The 17,559-nt window shown below is 63.6% G+C and overlaps 2 protein-coding genes across 3 annotated transcripts; one reads left to right on the top strand and one right to left on the bottom strand.

Moving 5' to 3' along the window:
* Nucleotides 1-4,309: 4,309 nt before the first annotated feature.
* LOC128135846 (class I histocompatibility antigen, F10 alpha chain-like) lies at nucleotides 4,310-7,415 on the top strand. Its single transcript, XM_052774932.1, has 6 exons — nucleotides 4,310-4,496; nucleotides 5,094-5,357; nucleotides 6,128-6,403; nucleotides 6,481-6,753; nucleotides 6,839-6,940; nucleotides 7,090-7,415. Exons 1-6 carry the CDS (start codon nucleotides 4,325-4,327, stop codon nucleotides 7,254-7,256), a joined length of 1,254 nt encoding a protein of 417 aa, XP_052630892.1. The 5' UTR covers nucleotides 4,310-4,324; the 3' UTR covers nucleotides 7,257-7,415.
* Nucleotides 7,416-10,919: 3,504 nt separating this feature from the next.
* TAP1 (transporter 1, ATP binding cassette subfamily B member) lies at nucleotides 10,920-16,375 on the bottom strand. Of its 2 annotated transcripts, XM_052774929.1 has the most exons (10): nucleotides 16,247-16,375; nucleotides 15,794-15,896; nucleotides 15,370-15,706; nucleotides 14,968-15,165; nucleotides 14,202-14,330; nucleotides 13,573-13,758; nucleotides 12,916-13,089; nucleotides 12,031-12,190; nucleotides 11,819-11,955; nucleotides 10,920-11,440 (listed from the first exon to the last, which is right to left on the bottom strand). In XM_052774929.1, the coding sequence occupies exons 1-10, from the start codon at nucleotides 16,341-16,343 to the stop codon at nucleotides 10,991-10,993; spliced, it is 1,971 nt and encodes a 656-aa protein (XP_052630889.1). In that variant the 5' UTR covers nucleotides 16,344-16,375; the 3' UTR covers nucleotides 10,920-10,990. The 2 variants fall into 2 exon arrangements, with proteins under 2 accessions (XP_052630889.1, XP_052630890.1); XM_052774930.1 differs by lacking the exon at nucleotides 12,916-13,089.
* Nucleotides 16,376-17,559: the final 1,184 nt, after the last annotated feature.

The raw sequence follows: 17,559 nt of genomic DNA, 5'->3' as shown, positions 1-17,559 counted from the left end.
TTATAAATCACCTCCAGCACAGCTAATTCCCTCAGGTACTGGATACCTCTCTCCATGGTGGTCCACTTGCCTTGGTGACATGTACCTTCATCCTTGAAGGGGTATCTTTCCTTTACAGCTAACAGAAGTCGCCTCCAGAGGCTGAGGACTTGTGTTTTTCTCCCAATCGCCTTGTCGATGCCCCCTTCCCTAGACAGAGATCCCAACTGCTTGGCTTCCTTACCCTCTAATTCCACACTACTAGCCCCATTACCCCAGCATCGGAGCAGCCAGGTAACAATGTGCTCACCTGGGTGGCGGCTAAAATCTTTTCGCATGTCACGCAACTCACTCAGGGATAGAGATCGGGTAATTATTTCAGGTTCTGCCTCTTCCTCCTGTTCTCGCGATGACCCTGGTTCATCTTCATCTCTCACTAAGCGAACTGATTTCTTTGTGTGTTTCTTTTTCTGTACAGGGGCGACTGATACTGGCACAGGTTGGTTCTCTGGTTTAGCTGCAGTATCTGTCACCGGGGTTGGGGTAGCCACACTGCCTGTTGCCGGGGTTGGGGTAGCCACGGTGTCTGTGGTCAGGGTAGGGGTAGCCACGGTGCCTGTCGTCGGGGTTTGGGCAGCCATGGTGCCTGTCGTCCTGTTTTTCATCTTTTCCCCTTTTTCCCCCTGAGGGTGCTGCCTAATATCAAGCAGTGTTTGGTAGATACTGGCCAGGGCCCAGCACAGTGCAGCAAGTTGTACGTCTTTGGAATAGCCACAGCATTTTTCTTTCAAATGTTCTACCACTTCATGAGGGTTCTGTAGTTGTTCGGGAGTGAACTTCCAAGCCACTGGAGGTGAGAAGTTCTCTAGATACCTGCCCATATCCTCCCACATGCCGTGCCACCCATGAATATCCAGCTTTGGGGCAGATCTCTGGGTGGTACTCTTAAAGAGCCTTTTTGTAGCCCTAAACAAGACCTGAAACATATTCAGGAGGCATAGCACTAACAGCACACTGGCTTGCGCATCCCAAGGATATTCAAAATTCTCAAAAGCTGTTGTAATTAGTCGGAAGGAGAGAAGGGAGGCGAACGGACGGGGGGAAGTATCCCCCCCTAACTTCCCCATGGAGTGAGTGTAATTACCAATAAAATCCGATAGAAGGTGCCCAAAGTATGGAAATGATATCACTGCCTCATACAGATACCAGCTTAACCTCATGACCAGTGATGTAATCATTTCACAAGTCGACATTGCCCAGTACAGCAAAATGATAATCCCAATCACTCTCCCAGAGGTGAGAAACGTGACTACAGGCAATACATAGAGCACATAAGAACTTACAAAACGCCACCATGTAAACAAATGAATCAACATTGTGACTAACATCTATTTATCTAATATAAGAAATGCGTATGACAAATTTGTTTCAACACGTTCTGGCCAGATCTATCGTTATCTCAACCCTTCCTGCCCCACGTAGGGCTCCAAAAAGGACTGTCGTGGTTTCGGCCCAGCCGGTAACAAAGGACCACGCAGCCGCTCGCTCACTCCTCCCGCCCCCCTCCGGTGGGATAGGGAGGAGATGGAGGAGAGAAAAGAAAAAAACCTGGAACCTCGAGGGTTGAGACAAGGGCAGTTTACTGGGACAACACAAAAAAAAAAGGTTACAACAACAACGGTACTAATGAAAGAATATACAAAAAAAGAGTGATGCACAGTGCAACTGCTCACCACCCGGAACCCGACGCTCCGCCACCGAAAGTCCAGCGCCCTCCCCCCGGCCCGCTCCCCATTTATATACTGAGCATGATGGCACATGCTATGGAATAGCTCCTTGGCTAGTTCAGGTCGGCTGCCCCGGCTATGCCCCCCCCACCTCCCAGGTTCCTGAAAAAATTAACTCTATCCCAGCTGAACCCAGGACACCACCCCATCTCTTAGTGTCCCCATCCTGGCTCCCACTGTCCCCATCCCTTGCTGTCCACATCCCCAGCTCCCGCTGTCCGTCCCCCTCCTTCCCCGTGTCCCCGTCCCCCGCTGTCCCCCCTTGTCCCCCGCCCTGCAGCAGGCACCAGTAGCGGCTGCCGGGGCGCAGGAGCTCCTTGGGGGACTCCAGCTCGTGCAGTCGTCCCCCCTCCAGCACGGCCACCCGCTGCGCCCGCATGGCCAGGGCCACCTGCCCTGTCACCAGCAGCTCCGCGCACCCGGCCCTTGCGGCTCCGAAGATCTCCTGCTCCACCTGCGGCAGGCGGCATCGTCAGTGGGGACCCCCGGGGTGTGGGGACAGAGGGGACATGGGGACCAGGGACCCACAGGACGCTGGGATTGGGGACCCCCCCCAGGACCAGGGGGCTGCGGGGAGTGGGGACCCAGGGGACATGGGGACCAGGGTCCAAGGGCACACCAGGACTGGTGGCCAAGGGAACCCAGGTGCCAGGGACCTGGGGACACCAGGACCAGGGACCGCAGGGACACAGGGACATCGAGGAGGGGGACACACCTCCGACCTGTGTCATAGCCCAGGGGCAGGCGGGTGATGAAGGTGTGGGCACCCGCCTGGTGGGCTGCCACCACCAGCTGCGCCTGGCTCCACTCCCCCCGGAGGGAGTGGGAGAAGAGCACCGGCTCCTGGGGGACGACGGCCACCTGCGGCGGAGGGGACGGCTGGGGACGCGGTGGGGACATGGTGGGGATGTGGCAGGGGACACGGCAGGGGATGTGACAAGGATGTGTGTGGTGGGCTGACCCTGGCAGGACCCCAGGTGCCCCCCAAAGCCGCCCTGTCACTGCCCCCCCTCAGCTGGAAGGGGGACAGAAAATATAGCGAAGGGCTCGTGGGTCGAGATGAGGACAGGGAGATCGCTCAGCAATTACCATCACGGGCAAAACGGACTCGACCTGGGGAAATGAATGTAATTTATTGCCAACCAAACCAGAGCAGGGTCATGAGGAATAGAACCAAATCTTAAAACACCTTCCCCCCACCCCTCCCTTCTTCCCGGGCACACCTTCACTCCCCAATTCTCTCCCTCCTCCCCCCCAGCGGCGCAGGGGGACGGGGAATGGGGGTCAGGGTCCCCTCATCCCACCTTGGCTCTGCCGCTCCTTCCTCCTCGCACTCTTCCCCTGCTCCAGCACGGGGTCCCACCCACGGCACACAGTCCCCCACAAACTTCTCCAACGTGAGTCCTTCAGGGCGCATCCCCCTGCTCCGGCGTGGGGTCCTCCCCGGGCTGCAGGTGGACATCTGCTCCAGCGTGGACCTTTGTGGGCTGCAGGGGGACAGCCTGCCTCACCGTGGTCTTCCCCACGGGCTGCAGGGTGGATATCACTGAGTACTTGTGACAAGAAGACATCTTCACCAACCTCCAGGCATCTCCCCGACCTGCTCGTCACAGCAGTGTGGCATTCCCAGCTGACGCCTGGGACGTTGAGGTGTCTGGTAAGGACAAGGGCGACCGATCCAGACATTTCTGCTGACTGTCTGTGGAATAACTCATCGGCGCTGGCATCCTGGCTGGGCGACAGGTAGCGGACACCCACTGTGCCATCTCCTTTCTCTTCCATCCCCTAATCCTCGCCCAGAGGCTGTCGACCACGTCGTCCCAAACCGTAACGGCCGTGCGGTCAAAGCTCTCCTTTCCATCGAGTGCGACTCCTCCACCTCACCTGCCCTGCCCACCCCTCCTGAAGGGCTGAGCGCCCTCCATCCCAGCAGTCCAGGTGTGTCTCCTGCTCAGAGAACATGAACAGGGGCCCTGAGAAGAAGGTCTTCTGCTCCGAGGTCACCCATGAGGGCCCTGAGAAGAAGGTCTTCTGCTCCGAGGTCACCCACGAGCGCCCTGAGAAGAAGGTCTCCAGCTGCGAGGTCACCCATGAGGGCCCTGAGAAGGTCTCCAGCTCTGAGGTCTCACAGACGGGTGCTGAGAAGGAGGTACCCGCCCCCCCCGGCCCCAGGCTGGGGGACACCAGTCCTTGGGGACAGCGGGAAGGAGGGACAGCAGGAGCAGGATGGACGTTGGTGTTAGGGGGACACTGGCGTGAGGGACAGCGGGAACGGGGGACACTGGGGGACACTGGGGGACACTGGGGGACACTGGGGGACCCCGGGTGGGGGCTGGGGAGGGTCCCGGGGGTGGGCTCCGAGGGTCCCGGGGGGTGGCGGGGTCCCGGGGGGGTCCCGCGGGTCCCCTGTCCCGTCCCCCCCTTCGCCCGTCGCCCGTCGCCCTTCCTCCGGCGCTTTCGCTTTCGCTTCCAACCTGCGGGAACGCGATCTGCCTGGCACCCGGTGACGTCCGAGGCGGCTCCAGGCTGCCATTGGCGGGCGGGAGGGAGCGGAGCCAATGGCTGGGAGGGGGCGGGGCTTGAGCCACACGGCGTTTGACAGTCCGAGCGGGGCCGCAGAGGAGCGGAGCAGCGCGATGGGGCCGGGCCGGGGACTGGGACCGGGACCGGGACCGGGACTGGGACTGGGACTGGGACTGGGGCTGGGGGTCCTCGTCGGGGCGGCGAGCGGTGAGCGCGGGCGGGGACGCGGGAGGACCCCCCCCACACCCCCGGGCACCGGGACCCCCCTGGACCCCCCCGGACCGCCCTTCTCTTGGCACCGCGAACCCTCCCGGGCACTGGGACCCCTTCGACCCCCCCTTTCCGACCTCCCCGGTCCCCCTCCCCGGTCCCAGGGACCCCCTGGGAACACTCCCCCACCCCTCCGGTTCCCCCTTCCCGGGCCCCCCCCCGGATCCCCATTTCCGAGAACCGGGACACCTCTCCCACCCTGCCTCGGACCTTCCTGCTGCCTTGGACCCTCCCCCAGATCTGCTTTCTTGCACCTCCCTGGCCCCCCCTTCCCGAGCATCCCAGGTCCCCACCCCTCGGACACCTCTGGGACCCCCCTTTCCTTGGCACCAGGAACCAGGACCCCCCTCCCGCACACAACTCACTCCCCCAACATCCCCCCACCAGCCACATCCCCCCTGAAGCTGTCCCCCCCCATCACCCCAATCTGCTCCCCTGGGACCCCCACCCAGCCTCAGTGCCCACCCCTGGGACCCCTCACCCCTGTCTCCCCCCACTGCCCCCCACCTCTAACCACTCCCTGTGTCCCCACAGCATTCCACTCCCTGCGCTACTTCGATGTTGCCATGTCAGAGCCCAGCCCGGGGGTGCCCCAGTTTGTCATTGTGGGGTACGTGGACGGGAACCTCATTGTACGCTACGACAGTGAGACGGGGAAGATGGTGCCCCGGGCAGACTGGATGGCGGACAACCTGGACCAGCAGTACTGGGACACCCAGACCCAGATAGGACAGAGCAATCAGCAGATTGACCGCATTAGCCTGAACACACTGCGGGACCGCTACAACCAGAGCAGGGGTGAGTGTGGGGCTCCGTGGGGCTGGGCTGGGGCTCGGTGGGACAACAGAGTTCCTTTCCCTCCTGCTCCAAGATCCTGCCCTGCCCCACGCTGCTGCCCCGTGTTGTGCCGGCCCTTCCCTGCCTGGTGTCACTGTCAGAGGGCTCCCAGCCACCCTGTCCCCCAGCCCGAGGGGGTCCCGGCTGCCCTGTCCCAGCCCCACAGTGCTTGGGATCCCCTGTCCTGGATCCAGGGGGGGCTTCTGGCCACCCCAGCCCAGCGCATCCCCCCCCCACCACACACACACGGTGCCCAGGACTCCAGCCCAGGAGTGGCCGCCACGTCCCAGCCCCTCACCATCCCCACGGCAGTGGAGACCCCCAGAGCCAGAGGGGCTCCCACCCCCAGTGTCCCAGGCCCTCGCCCTCCCCATGGTGCTCAGGCCCCCCATCCCAGAGCCAGAGGGGCTTCCCCCACCCCATCCCATCTCCTTATCATCCCCGGCCCCAGCATTTGGGACCCAGCCCAGCCCCGCGCTGTCCCGGGGTGCCGTGGGGCTGGGTGCCAGCCCAGCCACGTCCTGGGTGCAGGGGGTCTGCGTCACGGCTTTACGTGACACCCTGAGTGCTGTGGGCCCTGGGCAGGAGGGTGGGCAGCTCTCGTGCCGGTACCCGATCCCCCCCAAGGGTCATGCAGGGTTGGGGCGGGGGGCACTGCCGGGGGTCCGTGCCCCACTGAAGGCCCAGGGCTGCAGCAGCCCCTCAGCCCCATTTCCCTGGTCGTGTTTCAGGGGCTCACACGCTGCAGCACATGCACGGCTGTGACATCCTGGAGGATGGCAGCACCAGGGGGTATTGGCAGTACGGCTACGACGGGAGGGATTTCATCGCCTTCGACTTGGACACGATGACATACACCGCGGCAGACACGGCGGCGCAAATCACCAAGAGAAAGTGGGAGAAGGACGGGACTGTCGCTGAGCAGTGGAAGCACTACCTGAAGAACACCTGCATCGAGTGGCTGAGGAAATACGTGAGCTACGGGCAGGCCGTGCTGGAGAGGAAAGGTGAGGGCGAGACGGGGACCCTGGGGACGGGCTGCTGTGGGTGCGTGTGCCGGCTCTCACCGCCACCCCCTCCCCAGAGCCCCCCATGGTCCGAGTGTCAGGGAAGGAGGCCCACGGGATCCTGACCTTGTACTGCCGCACTTACGGCTTCTACCCGCGGCCCATCACCGTCAGCTGGCTGAAGGATGGCGAGGTGAGGGACCAGGAGACCGAGTGGGGCAGCATCGCGCCCAACAGCGATGGCACCTACTACACCTGGGCCTCCATCGAGGCCCTTCCAGAGGAGAAGGACAAGTACCGGTGCCGCGTGGAGCACGCCAGCCTGCCCAAGCCCGGCCTCTTCATGTGGGGTGAGCGCGGTGGCCTTGGGCACGTGGAGCAGTGGTGGGCTGGGGTGGTTCCCCTTCCCCTCCTCACGGTCCTGCTCTCCCCCAGAGACGGAGTCCAAGCTGGTCACCATCATCCTGGCGGTGGCTGTTGCCATCCTGCTTGTGATCGCCATCATGGCCGGATTCGCCTTCTGGAAGTACAAATCAGGTAAAGTGATGGGGCCGGCGAGGCAGAGGGGTGCGGGAGGAAGGCAGGGGCTGGGGGGCCGGAGGGGCTGTGGGCATGAGCCGCTGTGCTCTGGGGAGCCTCTGAGCGTGGTGGCCACGGTGGATGCTGATGCCTCTTTCTCTCTGCAGGGAGGAAGAAGGAGGGTTATGATCTGGCGGAAGGTGAGTACCGGCAGCAGGTCCGGCTCCAGCCGCTGCCCAGTGCTGGGGCGGTCTTGTGGCTCAGGTTTCTGGCCGCTGCCAGCATTTCCCGATCCCCCATCCTCCCTGTGCTGCCCCTCTTTAAATCCCCGTAGCGGGGACGTATGGAGGAGATCGTGTCTCCTCTCTGGTGCTCACGGCTCCATCCTGCTCTCCCAGTGGCTGCAGAGCGGCCGTGGCTCCCGGGCCGGCTCCTGGCACGTGCGCCGTGCCCGTAGCGAGGACGGGGCTGGCAGCTCACGGCTGTTTCTCTCTCACAGGCACGGACGGCGGGGTTGGCAGCTCAGCCACAGGTATGGTGTGGGACCAGGGGGGATGGACGGGGCACCCCAGCTCTTTGTGCTCCCCCATGGTACCCGCAGCCAGAGCAGCACTGTGCTACAGGAGAGGGACACGGAGACCCCCAGAGCAGCGGGTTGGGGACAGGGAGGTGGCCCTGGGTGACACTGTCTCTTCCTCTCGTCCCTGCAGGGCTCACCGTCTAACTGCTCCACGCGGGGCCAGCACGTGGTTGGATTCGGCCCCCTGCTCTATCGCCGGCTGGATGCAGAGAGGTGCTGGAGGAGGCTGAGAGCTGCCTGCAGAGAGAGCTTGTCACGCTGCGCTTGCCCACCCCTGGCTGTGGTGGTGGCTCTTCTGGGAGGGTGAACATCCTATTTTCTGATACTTTTAAAATTGAGAGCTGCAATTATTACCAATGTTCTTTAATTTTGAGGTTGAAATTGATTTCTTCCACATGCGTACATTTCCTGGCGTGCACAATAAATGCTGGTCCCCATCCTGTGTTGGGCTGTGTCTCCTCAGCTGGTGCCTCGTCTGCGCTCGCATCCTCAGGTCGATGGCTGTGCTGGTTTTGGCTGGGACAGAGTTATTTTCTTCATTGCAGTCCAGCGCGGTGCAGTGTTTAGGATTTGTGACCAGAACAGTGTTGGTAACACAGCGATGGATGTGAACAACGTCGGCAGAGCGTCAAGGACTTCTCTGTTTCTCATTCATTCAGCTTCCCCAGTGAATAGATGGGGGTTGCACAAGCTGCTGAGAGGGGACACAACCAGGCAGATGACCCAAACTAAGGAGAGATGTTGCAGGCTGTATCATGTCGTACTCCGCGATAAAAAGAGAAAAGTGGGTGTTGAGGGGAACTGGCCAGCTTTTCCTCAGGAACTAGCTGGGTATCAGCATCCTTGTGGTGGAGGTGGCGAGGTCTGAGGCCACACAGATGGGCACTGATAAGAAAGTCTCTTGCTCCAAGGCCACAGACACTGACATTGAGAAGAAGGTCTTTTGCTCAGAGGCCACGCAGACGGGCACTGAGAAGGTCTGATATGAGGCCACGCAGATGGGTGCTGAGAGAAACATCTCCCAGTTTGAGGTCATGCAGACGGTCACTGCGACTAAACCAGGGGCTCCACTCTGAACTGTAATAGTTGCTCTTGCAGTCAAGGGGTCCCAGTGAAGTCCACACAGGGGACTCTTCCCCTGAGAGGGGGCAGAGGCAGAACGACCTGGTCCCTATCCCTGAGCGGGCTACGAAATACAGGGAACGATTGTGTCTGTCAGCCAGGTGAAGACATTTGCTCCCTGGTTGCTCCGATGCTGGGATGGTGGGGCTGACAGGCTGGAACTAGAAGGTAGGGAAGCCCAGCAGCTGGGATCCATTGCTAGGGACTGTGGGATTGATGGATCGGAAGAGGGGCAGCCAGCCATGGCCTCTGGAGGTGGCTCTTATGAGTGTGAAAGCAAAGTATCTACTCAAGGAAGATCTTGTAACCCAGCGAGGTCAGTGGTCCACCAGAGAGGAACATACCCGGTACCCGAGGGTGTTTGCGGTGGTCTGCAGTCCCGTGGTCCTGGAAGCCCACAAGCAAGAATTGTGGGGGAAAAACAGTGGCGAAAAAGGGACCATCCAGGAAGATTGCTGCTCCAGCTGCTGTCGAGCAATTGCCCAGGCACAGTAGATGGGCTGAGGACACCTCTCCTCCTTCTGATCCTGATCCAGTGGACGTACATCCACGTGGGGTCGACCCTCATGCCCAGTACCATGGAAGGACCATGCTGGACCACAGTAGGATCCTACCTGTGACTACTCCCGGCAACGCAGCCTGGGCGAGAGAGACGTGGGCTCCTCTTGGGGTGAAAAGGGTTTTGGTTTGGAGTTGCAGGAGTCAGGTGATGAATGTTCTGATCAGGACGAGGGGTCCTGCCCCCGGCTGGGCAGGTGAAAGGGACAAACGGATTCGATGGCCTGGCACATCAGACCCCTGACTTGAAAGTAAGATACTTCAAGGGAGTGAAGATACTTCAGGGATCCAAAGAGGCACCGGTGGGCCACTGTAGATACGGAGATGTATCCCATGGCCTTGTGCCCAGGTGGCCAAGGCAGCCAAGAGCGTCCTGGCTTGTGTCAGAAATGGCGTGGCCAGCAGGACTAGGGAAGTGCTCATCCCCCTGTACTCGGCACTGGTGAGGCCGCACCTCGAATACTGTGTGCGGTTTGGGGCCCCTCACTACAAGAAAGACATGAGGTGCTGGATGGTGAGTCCACCACTTCCCTGGGCAGCCTGTTCCAGTGCTTGACAACCCTTTCAGTGAGGAAATTTCTCCTGCTACCCAATCTAAACCTTCCCTGGCACAACTTGAGGCCTTTTCCTCTCGTCCTATCTCACCTTGAACACTCCCAAAGATGGGGTGTCCATGACTTTTCTGGGCAAACAGGTCCATCACCTCCCCACCCTCATCATGAAACGTTTCTTATGTCCAATCTCGATCTCCCCTCTTCCAGTTTCAAACCACGGCGCTTGTCCTGTCACTACAGGCCTTGGTAAGAAGTCTCTCTCCATCTTTCGCCTTTCGAGGGACGCTGCAGAAGTCAAAGCCACCCAGCTGGCCCTAGAGCTTGCTGCCTGAGAAACGTGGCCAGTCCTCTGTCTCGCTACTGACTCGTAGAGGGTGGCCAACGGCCTGTGGGGTGGCTACAGCGATGGTCACAGAGGTAGACCTCTCTGGGCTGCTGCGTTATGGCAGCAGGACCTTGCTGCCAGCCCCATCACGTCGATGTCCGAGCACCACGCCCCTGGAGAACATCAACGCAAGGAGCAAGTAGAGCAGGCGGCAAAAAATTGGAGTGGTTCAGGTAAACGTGGACTGGGAACGTCATCGTGAGCTGTTCACAGCTCGGTGGGTGTGTGGGACATTGGGAGAGAGACAACGTACAGGTGGCCTCGTGATGGAGGGCTGGCCCTGACCCGATCACTGCAGCCATCGCGCAGGTCCTTCATCGCCATGAACAATGTGCTGGCCTCAAGCGAGTGAAGCCTCTGTGGTTTAAGGGACAGTTGGCTGCGCTATCACAAGGGGGAGGCCGGCAGATTAATTATCTCACACCGAGGCCAGTGCCACACGCTTCCCATAGTGACAGTGACAGCCGGAGCGTGAGCGCATGGCTTCGGTACCCGAGACCCTGCAGCCGGGCTGGGTGGCTCCCCCACCCCTGCACCCCAGCCAGCTCCTCTGCGGAGCAAATCTGCTTTATTTTGTACAAATTTCTGTCCCAACAGGGGCAGAGTCTCCCTCCCCCACCCCTGGCCACCCCATTGCTGCCTTTATCTCTGCACCCCCCCATCCCTGCAGCCCTTTCTACACACCACACCCCCCCACAGCTCCAGCGTCCCCCAACACATCCTGGGTACAAACAGAAGGATTTATTTCAACCTCTGTGTCCTCCAGCCAGCTCTGCTGGTCAGCAGCCTTGCTGGCAGCCCGGTCACCGTCACACAGCAGGGATATGGCAGTGTGCCCAGCCTGGCACCCCTGCTCCCCATCACAGCTGTCATGGTCGCTTCTCACAGTTTTCGGTGTTCCCATCCTTGCTCTCACTGTCCCTATCCCGGTTTGTGGTGTCCCCATCCCTGCTCTTGGTGTCCCCATCCCGTCTCTCAGTGTCCCCATCCTGGCTCCCACTGTCCCCATCCCTGTCCCCAGTATCCCCATCCTGGCTCCCACTGTCCCCATCCCTTGCTGTCCACATCCCCAGCTCCCGCTGTCCGTCCCCCTCCTTCCCCGTGTCCCCGTCCCCCGCTGTCCCCCCTTGTCCCCCGCCCTGCAGCAGGCACCAGTAGCGGCTGCCAGGGCGCAGGAGCTCCTTGGGGGACTCCAGCTCGTGCAGTCGTCCCCCCTCCAGCACGGCCACCCGCTGCGCCCGCATGGCCAGGGCCACCTGCCCTGTCACCAGCAGCACCGCGCGCCCGGCCCTTGCGGCTCCGAAGATCTCCTGCTCCACCTGCGGCGGGCGGCATCGTCAGTGGGGACCCCCGGGGTGTGGGGACAGAGGGGACATGGGGACCAAGGACCCAGGGGACATGGGGATCAGGGACCAAGGGGACATGGGGATCAGGGACCCACAGGACGCTGGGATCAGGGACCCAGGGGACCCCCCCCAGGACCAGGGGGCTGCTGGGAGAGAGACCCAGGGGACATGGGGACCAGGGACCAAGGGCACACCAGGACTGGCGGCCAAGGGAACCCAGGTGCCATGGACCTGGGGGACACTGGGACCAGGGACCGCGGGGCTGATGGAAAGAGGGGACCAAGGGCGACTCGCAGCGACCAGCGTGCTGCCGGACAGGGGGACTGAGGGGACACGGCTGTCACCTCCTACCTGCAGCTGGCTCTCGCTGTCCAGGGCACTGGTGGGCTCATCGAGGACGAGGACAACGGGGTCCCTCACCAGGGCACGAGCGATGGCCACCGCCTGCCGCTGTCCCCCGGAGAGCTGCCCCCCCAGCTCGCCCACCTCTGCGCGAGATGGGGCTCAGGGTGGGGACACGGGGACGTGGGGATGGCGACGGAGAAGGGGGACACACGTCCTACCTGTGTCATAGCCCAGGGGCAGGCGGGTGATGAAGGTGTGGGCACCTGCCCGGCGGGCTGCCACCATCACCTCTGCCCGGCTCCAGCTCCCCGGTCCGTAGGCGATGTTGGCGTGGAGCGAGCGGGAGAAGAGCACCGGCTCCTGGGGGACGACGGCCACCTGCGGCGGAGGGGACGGCTGGGGACGCGGTGGGGACATGGCACAGAAAGCTGGGGAGGGATGTGGCAGGGATGCGGGAGGGCACATCGCAAGGACGTGGCGGGGATGGCTGGGGACACAGTGGGGACATGGCAGGGACACGGAGGGGACAGGTGAGGACGCAGGAGGGATGCAGCGGTGACATGGCAGGGACATTGTGGGGATGGCCGGGGACACTGCTGGGGACATGGCAGGGACACCTGGGGACACAGTGGGGACACGGCGGGGGCACAGTGGGGATGGCTGGGGACACTGCTGGGGACATGGCGGGGATGGCCGGGGATGCACTGGGGACACGTCGGGGACAGCTGGGGATGTGGCAGGGACATCTGGGGACACAGCAGAGATGCGTTGGGGACATGGTGGGGATGGCTGGGGACATGGTGAGGGACGTGGTGGGAGAAGTGGTTGGGACATGGTGGGGACGTGGCGTGGACACGGGAAGGATGTCTGGAGACACGGGGTGGTGGTGGGGCCATGGTGGGCACAGCTGGTGACATGGGGGGCTGGCAGTGGGCCACCCATTAGGGACAGCTGGTGAAATGGGGTGGCAGTGGGGACCCACTGGGGACAGCTGGTGAGACGGGGGGGGGGGGTTGGGCAGGACCCATTGGCGATAGCTGGTGACACAGGGGGTGGCAGTGGTGACCCGCTGGGGACGTCGTGTCACAGGGCGGTGGTGGCACCTGGCAGCGCTGGTAGGGGTGCGGGCAGGCAGGGAGGGGGTGACCGTCCAGCAGCACCCGCCCGGCCCCCGGCGGGCGCAGGCACAGGACCAGGGACACCAGGGTGCTCTTCCCTGCCCCCGGGGGGGCCACCACCGCCAGCACCTCCCCGGGCCGCAGCTCCAGTGACACGCCCTGGGGGAACAGACAGAGGTGACACCCCCCCTGCCCCCTCCCCCAGTGTCCCCAGCCCTCCCCATGCCGTCCCCGCCACGTCCCCGTGTCCCCCCGCCATGTCCCCACACCCTCCCCACCACCTCTGGGTCCCCAAGCCATGTCCCCATGCCCTCCCCGCCACGTCCCCATGTCCCCCTGCTGTGTCCCCACACCCTCCCCTCCTCGTCCATATCCCCATGCCCTCCCCACTGTGTCACCATGTCCCCCCGCCATGTCCCCACTCCCTCCCCACCACCTCTGGGTCCCCATGCCCTGTCCCAATGCCCTCCCCACTCTGTCCCCACACTCTCCCCACCACATCCCCATGCTCTCCCCACCGTGTCCACCTGCCACGTCCCCACCATGTCCCCACACCCTCCCCACCTTCTCCATGTCCCCATGCCCTCCCCACCGCATCCCCCCATCAAGTCCCCGTGTCCCCCGCCCTGTCCCCGTGCCCACCTTGAGGATGGGCTCTTGGTGCTCGGGGTAGGAGAACCAGACGTCCTCAAGCTGGAGGTGGCCCCGCACGATATTGGGTTCCGGCTCCTCCGTGGGTGCCACCTGCCTCTCCTGGTCCAGGAACTCAAAGATCTTCTCTGAGGAGCCCACGGCCTTGGCCATGTTGGAGTAGTATTGGAGCAGGACCTGAGGACACAGAGGGGACATGGCTGGGAGAGCATGGGGACATGGGGAACAAGCATGGGGACATGGCCGGGAGGGTGTGGGGACACAGAGGACAGGGATGGGGATGAGTCCAGGAGGATGTGGGGACATGGGGAATGGGCATGGGGACACCACTGGGAGGGTGTGGGGACGGGGAGGACACAGGGACTTGGTGGGGGGACATGGGAGGGCACAGGGACATGGTGGGACCAGCATGGGGACGTGGCAGAGAGGATACGGGGACACAGCAGAGGACACAGCAGAGGACACAGGGACGTGGTGGGGAGGGCATGGGGACATGGGTGGCCATGGGGACAAACTGGGACTGGCACAGGGACACAGTGGGGAGGGTGCAGGGACATGGGGAATGGGCTTGGGGACACAGTGGGGAGGACGTTGGGGACTTGGCGTCCCCATGGGCTTACCTCCAAGGCCTTGGTGAACTGCATCTGGTAGATGAGGAAGGTGACAAGGTTCCCGGTGGTGATGGTCCCCCTGGCCACCAGCTGTGCCCCGTAGCAGAGGAGCCCCAACTTCAGGGCCAGCGCCGAGAACTGGGGACATGGCAGGGAGGTCACCGCTGGGGGACACTGCCGGGGGGTGTCTCCATCACCCTCCTCACCGCAGCCACCTCTCCGCAGGGACACCGAGGTCCCAGCCTTGCTCTGTCACCTCCCCCGTGCCGTCACGTTCCCTCCATGTCCCAGATATGTCATATCCCCCCCGTCACCAAGCCCCTGTGCCCCAAAGCCCCTGCGCTGCCATGCCCCGTGTCCTGATGTCCCCACATCATGTCCCCTAACCCCGTGCCACCATGTCCCCAGGTCCCCAAACCATCACACTATCATGTCCCTTAGCCACATACCACTGCATCCATGTCCCCTGTCCCCGTGCCACCATGTCCCCTTGTCCTCCATCCCTGTGCCATTATGTCTCCCAGCCCCATGCCACCCCATCCCCATGTCCCCCAGCCCCATGCCACCATGTTCCCATGTCCCATCACCCCCATGCCATCACATCTCCTATCCCCATGCCACTACATCCCCACGTCCCCTGTCCCCAAGCCACCCCATCCCCATGCCACCCCCTACCCGTGTCCCCCAGCCCCATGCCACCACATCCCCATGTCCCACCGCCCCCATGGCATCAACTCCCCCAGCCCCTGTGCCACCGTGTCCCCCGTCCCCATACCCCGCTGGCCCAGACGGTGGCCGCGTAGATGGCCGCCTCCTTCCTCTCCAGCCGATAGACGTGACGCAGGCGCTGGTGGTACCGCTCGGCCGCCCCGGCCTCGTGAGCGAAGCTGCGGACGGTGGCCATGGCCTGGAAAGTCTCCACTGCCACCTTGGTGGCCCCCGCCAGCCCCTCCTGCACCTGCCGTGACAAGCCCTGGGGACAGCGGTGTCACCTCAGGGCCGGCGGGCGCAAAGGAGGGGGGACAGGGGGAGCAGGGAGGGGAGAGTGGGCACGTGGAGGGGACAAGGGGTGCAGCGAGGGGACGGGGGCACATGGAGGGGACAGTGGGTGCACGAAGGGGACAGTGAACACATGGAGGGGACAAGGGACCCATATTATGTGTCCTCCCCCCGGTACCTGCTGGATCTTGCTGATGCCCCGGGGCAGCAGTAGGAGGACGGGCAGTGACAGGAGGGTGACAAAGGCCAGGCGGGGTGACAACCATGCCATGGCAACCAGGAGAAAAACGCTCCGTGCCAGGTACCACAGCAAGATGATGAGCACCTCGGCCACCGCCGCGTGGGTGGCCTCCACGTCCCCCGTCACCCGCGCCGTCACTGCCCCAGTCCCCATCGCCTGCAGGGAGGTGACATCCCATCGCAGGACGGCGGCGAAGACACGCCGTTGGAGACGTCCCAACACCCGGCTCAATGTCCTCGTGTACGTGACATCGCAGGCGAATTCGGTGACAGCGCTGCGGTGGTGGCACCAGAGTGGCTTAGCGTGGGGACATGCGTGTCACCCATCACCCCGTGTGACATTCCCGGTGTCACCGTCCTACCTGCTGAGCCCCAGCACGGCCATGGACCAGGCGGCCGCCACCTCGTCCTCGCTGGCCACCCAGTCGGTGACGTGCCCCATGAAGTAAGGGACGGCCACCTCCCCTGCCAGGGTGGAGGAGGGGTGGACTCGGCGTTAGGGTGACGGCCCCCCCCCCCCCCCCCAGGTCTGTGTCACCCACCCCCCAGGGTGATGGGGACCCCACAGTGTGACCTCAAGGGGCTGGGGATGCACCCACCTGCCCTCCCCCATCCCACTGGGTGCTGCCCACCCAAACTGGGTGCTGCCCCCCCCCAAAGCTCAGAGCATCCCCCACTGGGTGCTGGACCCCCCCCCAAGCTCGTTGCTGCCCCCCTCAAAGCTGGGTGCTGCTCCCCCCCCCGCCATAGCTCACAGCATCCCCTCCACTGGGTGCTGCCCCCCCCAAAGCTGGGTGCCGCCCCCCCTCCGGTACCGAGGACCGAGGCCGTCATCAGCGCTGCCATCACCGCGCAGCGCCGGCGCTCGGGGCTCAGCAGGGTCAGGAGCTGCTGGGTTGTGGTCACCCCCATCACCGCTCCGGTTTGGTCCCGGTGTCACCCAGTCTGCTCCGGTTCTGCTCCGGTTCAATCCCAGTGTAATCTGGTGTGCCCCTGGTCTGCTCCGGTTCTGCTCCGGTCCGGTCTTGGTGTCACCCGGTGTGCCCCCGGTCTGCTCTGGTTCTGCTCAGGTCCAGTCCCGGTTCTGCTCTGGTTCGGTCCTGGTGGCACCTGGTGCGCCCCTGGTTCTGCTCCTGGTGTGCCCCGCTCCAGTCCTGGTGTACTCCTGGTGCCGGTGTCCCTGCTCTGGTTCTGCTCCCGGGTCTCTGTCCCGGTCCCGGTCCCGGTCCCGGTCTCGGTCTCGGTCCCGGTCCCGGTCCCAGTCCCGGTCTCTTTCCCGGTCCCGGTCTCGGTCTCTGTCCCGGTCCTGGTCTCGGTCCCGGTCCTGGTCCCAGTTCCGGTCTCGGTCTCGCTCCTGGTCCCGGTCTCTGTCCCGGTCCTGGTCTCGGTCTCGGTCTTGGTCCCGGTCCTGGTCTCTGTCCCGATCCTGGTCCCGGTCCCGGTCCCTGTCTCGGTCTCTGTCCCGGTCTCAATCTCGGTCTTGGTCCCGGTCCCGACCTCGGTCTCGGTCCCGGTCCCGGTCCCGATCCCGGTGCCGGTCTCGGTCTCTGTCCCGGTCCCGGTCCCGGTCCCTGTCTCGGTCTCTGTCCCGGTCTCAATCTCGGTCTCGGTCCCGGTCCCGACCTCGGTCTCGGTCCCGGTCCCGGTCCCGATCCCGGTCCCGGTCTCGGTCTCTGTCCCGGTCCCGGTCCCGGTCCCGGTCCCGGTCTCGGTCTCTGTCCCGGTCCCGGTCCCTGTCTCGGTCTCTGTCCCGGTCTCAATCTCGGTCTCGGTCCCGGTCCCGACCTCGGTCTCGGTCCCGGTCCCGGTCCCGATCCCGGTCCCGGTCTCGGTCTCTGTCCCGGTCCCGGTCCCGGTCCCGGTCTCGGTCTCTGTCCCGGTCCCGGTCCCGGTCTCGGTCCCGGTCCCGGTCTCGGTCTCGGTCTCGGTCCCGGTCCCGGTCCCGGTCTCAGTCTCGGTCCCGGTCCCGGTCTCGGTCCCGGTCTCTCCCGGCAGCCGCCGCCGTTTCTCGGAAAGCGAAACCCGAGCGAGGGCGGGACCGGCGGCGGCTGCGCATGGCACCGGGGGGGGGGGGGGGCACCGGGGGGGGCACCGGGAACCGCCTGGGGGGGCACTGGGAAGGGGGGGG

Source organism: Harpia harpyja, chromosome 25 (genome assembly GCF_026419915.1).
Source record: "Harpia harpyja isolate bHarHar1 chromosome 25, bHarHar1 primary haplotype, whole genome shotgun sequence".
Lineage (NCBI taxonomy): Eukaryota > Metazoa > Chordata > Aves > Accipitriformes > Accipitridae > Harpia > Harpia harpyja.
The sequence above is the reverse complement of the archived record's forward strand: the minus strand, read 5'-3'. Positions and strand labels throughout refer to the sequence as shown.

Bases quoted from the DNA above. Each gene is read 5' to 3' on its own strand.
- LOC128135846 (XM_052774932.1), top strand. From the start codon at position 4,325: ATGGCTGGGAGGGGGCGGGGCTTGAGCCACACGGCGTTTGACAGTCCG. The intron at 6,404-6,480 runs GTGAGGGCGAGA...CCCCCTCCCCAG, and splicing joins GGCCGTGCTGGAGAGGAAAG to AGCCCCCCATGGTCCGAGTG. The intron at 6,754-6,838 runs GTGAGCGCGGTG...GCTCTCCCCCAG, and splicing joins GCCCGGCCTCTTCATGTGGG to AGACGGAGTCCAAGCTGGTC.
- TAP1 (XM_052774929.1), bottom strand. From the start codon at position 16,343: ATGGGGGTGACCACAACCCAGCAGCTCCTGACCCTGCTGAGCCCCGAG. The intron at 13,759-14,201 runs GTAAGCCCATGG...CTGTGTCCTCAG, and splicing joins AGTTCACCAAGGCCTTGGAG to GTCCTGCTCCAATACTACTC. The intron at 12,191-12,915 runs GTGCCACCACCG...CCTCCGCCGCAG, and splicing joins ACCCCTACCAGCGCTGCCAG to GTGGCCGTCGTCCCCCAGGA.